General features: G+C 60.7%; 1 protein-coding gene across 1 annotated transcript; it reads left to right on the top strand.

The window, feature by feature from the left end:
- Positions 1-374: 374 nt before the first annotated feature.
- Positions 375-1,688, top strand: FJX1 (four-jointed box kinase 1). The gene has a single exon (XM_007943254.2). It carries the CDS (start codon positions 375-377, stop codon positions 1,686-1,688), a length of 1,314 nt encoding a protein of 437 aa, XP_007941445.1.
- The last annotated feature ends 1,249 nt before the right edge of the window (positions 1,689-2,937 follow it).

The raw sequence follows: 2,937 nt of genomic DNA, 5'->3' as shown, positions 1-2,937 counted from the left end.
TCTCCCGGTTGGAAAGAGCCATCGCCCCTTTAAGGGGAAGAGGAGGGGAAGGGGGCGGGCGAGCGGGGGGCGGGGAGCGGCGGCGGAGGAGGGGGAGGGGGATCCCCTCGCTCCCACGTGGTCCGGGCGCCTGTGAATCGCGCCGGCCGGAGGGTCTCACAGCGAAATACAAAAGCAGCTGGGAAGCGGCGGCGAGGCGAGTTCCCAGCGCCGGGCAGAGCGCAGGGCAGAGCCTCCCAGCGCCCCGCGGCCGCGATGGGGATGAGGCGCTTGGAACCCCGAAGCCAACAAGCTGCCGGGCCCGCCTCGCCGCCGGGACCCGGGCGCCCGGGCTCGGTTTGAAGAGGCGGCGGCACCGGCGCGACCACGGGAGCATGGGCAGGAGGATGCGGGGCGCCGCCGCCACCGCGGGGCTCTGGCTGCTGGCGCTGGGCTCTCTGGTGGCGCTGTGGGGCGGGTTCCTGCCTCCGCGGACCGAACTGCCCGCCTCTCGGCCGCCTGAAGACCGACTCCCGCGGCGCCTGGGCTGGAGCAGCGGCCCAGCGCCCGCGCCGCGCTTTCCTCTGCCCCCGCCACTGCCGCGGGACGCCCGCGGCGGCTCCCTGAAAACTTTCCGGGCGCTGCTCACCCTGGCGGCCGGCGCAGACGGCCCGTCCCAGCAGCTCCCGGACGAACGCAGGCGGCACGTGCCGGCCGAGCGGCCCAGGTCCGCCGAGAGTGCCGTAGTGCACGGGGGCGTTTTCTGGAGCCGCGGCCTGGAGGAACAGGTGCCCCGGGGCTTCTCGGAGGCCCAGGCGGCGGCGTGGTTGGAGGCAGCGCGCCGCGCCCGGGTGGTGGCCCTGGAGCGCGGGGGCTGCGGGCGTAGCTCCAACCGGCTTGCCCGCTTCGCCGACGGCACCCGCGCTTGCGTGCGCTATGGCATCAACCCCGAGCAGATCCAGGGTGAGGCCCTGTCCTACTACCTGGCACGCCTGCTGGGCCTCCAGTGCCACGTGCCGCCGCTGGCCCTGGCCCGGGTGGAGGCGCGGAGCGCACAGTGGGCGCAGGTGCAGGAGGAGCTGCGCTCAGCCCACTGGACCGAGGGCAGCGTGGTGAGCCTGACGCGCTGGCTGCCCAACCTCACCGACGTGGTAGTCCCTGCGCCCTGGCGCTCCGAGGACGGCCGTCTGCGGCCCCTGCGCGCCGCTGGGGGCGAGCTGGCCAACCGCAGCCAGGCAGAGCTGGTGGACCTGGTGCAATGGAGCGATTTGATCCTTTTTGACTACCTGACGGCCAACTTCGACCGGCTCGTCAGCAACCTTTTCAGCCTGCAGTGGGACCCGCGCGTCATGCAGCGCGCTACCAGCAACCTGCATCGCGGCCCCGGCGGGGCGCTGGTCTTTCTGGACAACGAGGCGGGTTTGGTGCACGGCTACCGGGTGGCGGGCATGTGGGACAAATATAACGAGCCGCTATTACAGTCGGTGTGCGTGTTCCGCGAGAGGACAGCGCGGCGCGTCTTGGAGCTGCACCGCGGCCGGGACGCGGCGGCCCGACTGCTGCACCTCTACCAGCGCCACGAGCCTCGCTTTCCCGAGCTGGCGGCGCTCGCCGACCCCCACGCTCAGCTGCTGCAGCGCCGCCTCGACTTCCTCGCCAAGCACATTTTGCACTGTAAGGCCAAGTACGGCCGCCGGCCGGGGACTTAATATCACCGGGAGGAAAAGAGAGAGAAAGAAACAGACCTCGGACTCGGGGATGGACGATGGGGGAAGGGCTGTCGCCCCTGAGACCTGCGGGCCAACGCCCAGCAAGTGGCCTGAGCGTGGAGGCGTCTAAAAAACTTCCGCTTCATCCACCTGCTGGTTTTTCTTAATCGCAAGTTGTTTGCTTTCAAAGTTCTGGGACGATGAACTCACCGTGAGAAGTGCACCATTCCCTCCACCCAGCCTTTGCAAAGATTCTTCCCTGTGCTAACACCGAGTTTGGGATCCTAAGAATCTGGCTGCCGGGTTTTTGCCCCCAAGTGGCGGTCTCTGTGGGAAATACGCCCCATTCCTGGGCCCCCACACTCCCCTTCCGAAAAAGGAAAACTTCCGTTGAGCTAATTCTGCAATTTCCTACCAAACGCAGCGCTGGTGGCCCTGGAGCAGGGCTGTGACATTGGCTGGTGGAGCCCCCTTCCTGTGCTCTCCCTTTGTTCCAGCGCCGCGATGGTGAGATCACTGTTAAGAGCAGAGGAACGAATGACTCCCAATAGGACAAAGAGAACAGGACCTCTAGATCCTGGGAAGCCCTGCAGGCCCTGACGTTTGCCTGACTTGTTCCTTACCCCTTGTCATTTTAGCCTGAAGGCTACTGAGGGCAAGACCAGCTAAATGCACTGAATGAAATAATGATTTTTTTTTTCTCCCCTAACCGACCAAAATACTGACAATGATGATGTTCACCAGAAAAAAATCCGGTTCATGCACTTTACTTTGTTTTTATTTTAATTTTTATTAAGAAAAACTTTTTTATTTGACAGAATTTGCCTTCTATGTATATATGTGCATAAAATGTGGTGTAAATATACTAAACAAACTTATATTTCAATAAAAGGGAGTTTAAAATTTAGACTATCCTTCCTGTGCTTTTACCCATTTGAGCTGTCAGATGGCTCATCTGCTTGCAGACTAAGCTATAAGGCACTCTTCTCCGTGGATGTGTTTTAAAACAAAGGGCGCATATCCGTCCCAGTTGTGACTACAGAACTTAGAGAACTGAACAAAGACAAGAGCAGATTTCCTGTCCTCAATTCATAGTTCATCCTAGAATGTAGGGAAAGAGATGAGGGGGTGAGTACTCTATTTTCTGGCAAATAAAACTTTGATGTTAAAGGATTCGCTAGAATATATTTCTATATTAATCATTTGGCAAATAGGATAGAACCAGATGTGCAGACTAAAAAATGACAAA

Source organism: Orycteropus afer, unplaced genomic scaffold (genome assembly GCF_000298275.1).
Source record: "Orycteropus afer afer isolate SDZICR_OR568_19922 unplaced genomic scaffold, OryAfe1.0 scaffold00103, whole genome shotgun sequence".
NCBI lineage: Eukaryota > Metazoa > Chordata > Mammalia > Tubulidentata > Orycteropodidae > Orycteropus > Orycteropus afer.
This window is presented reverse-complemented; position numbering and strand designations above follow the sequence as displayed.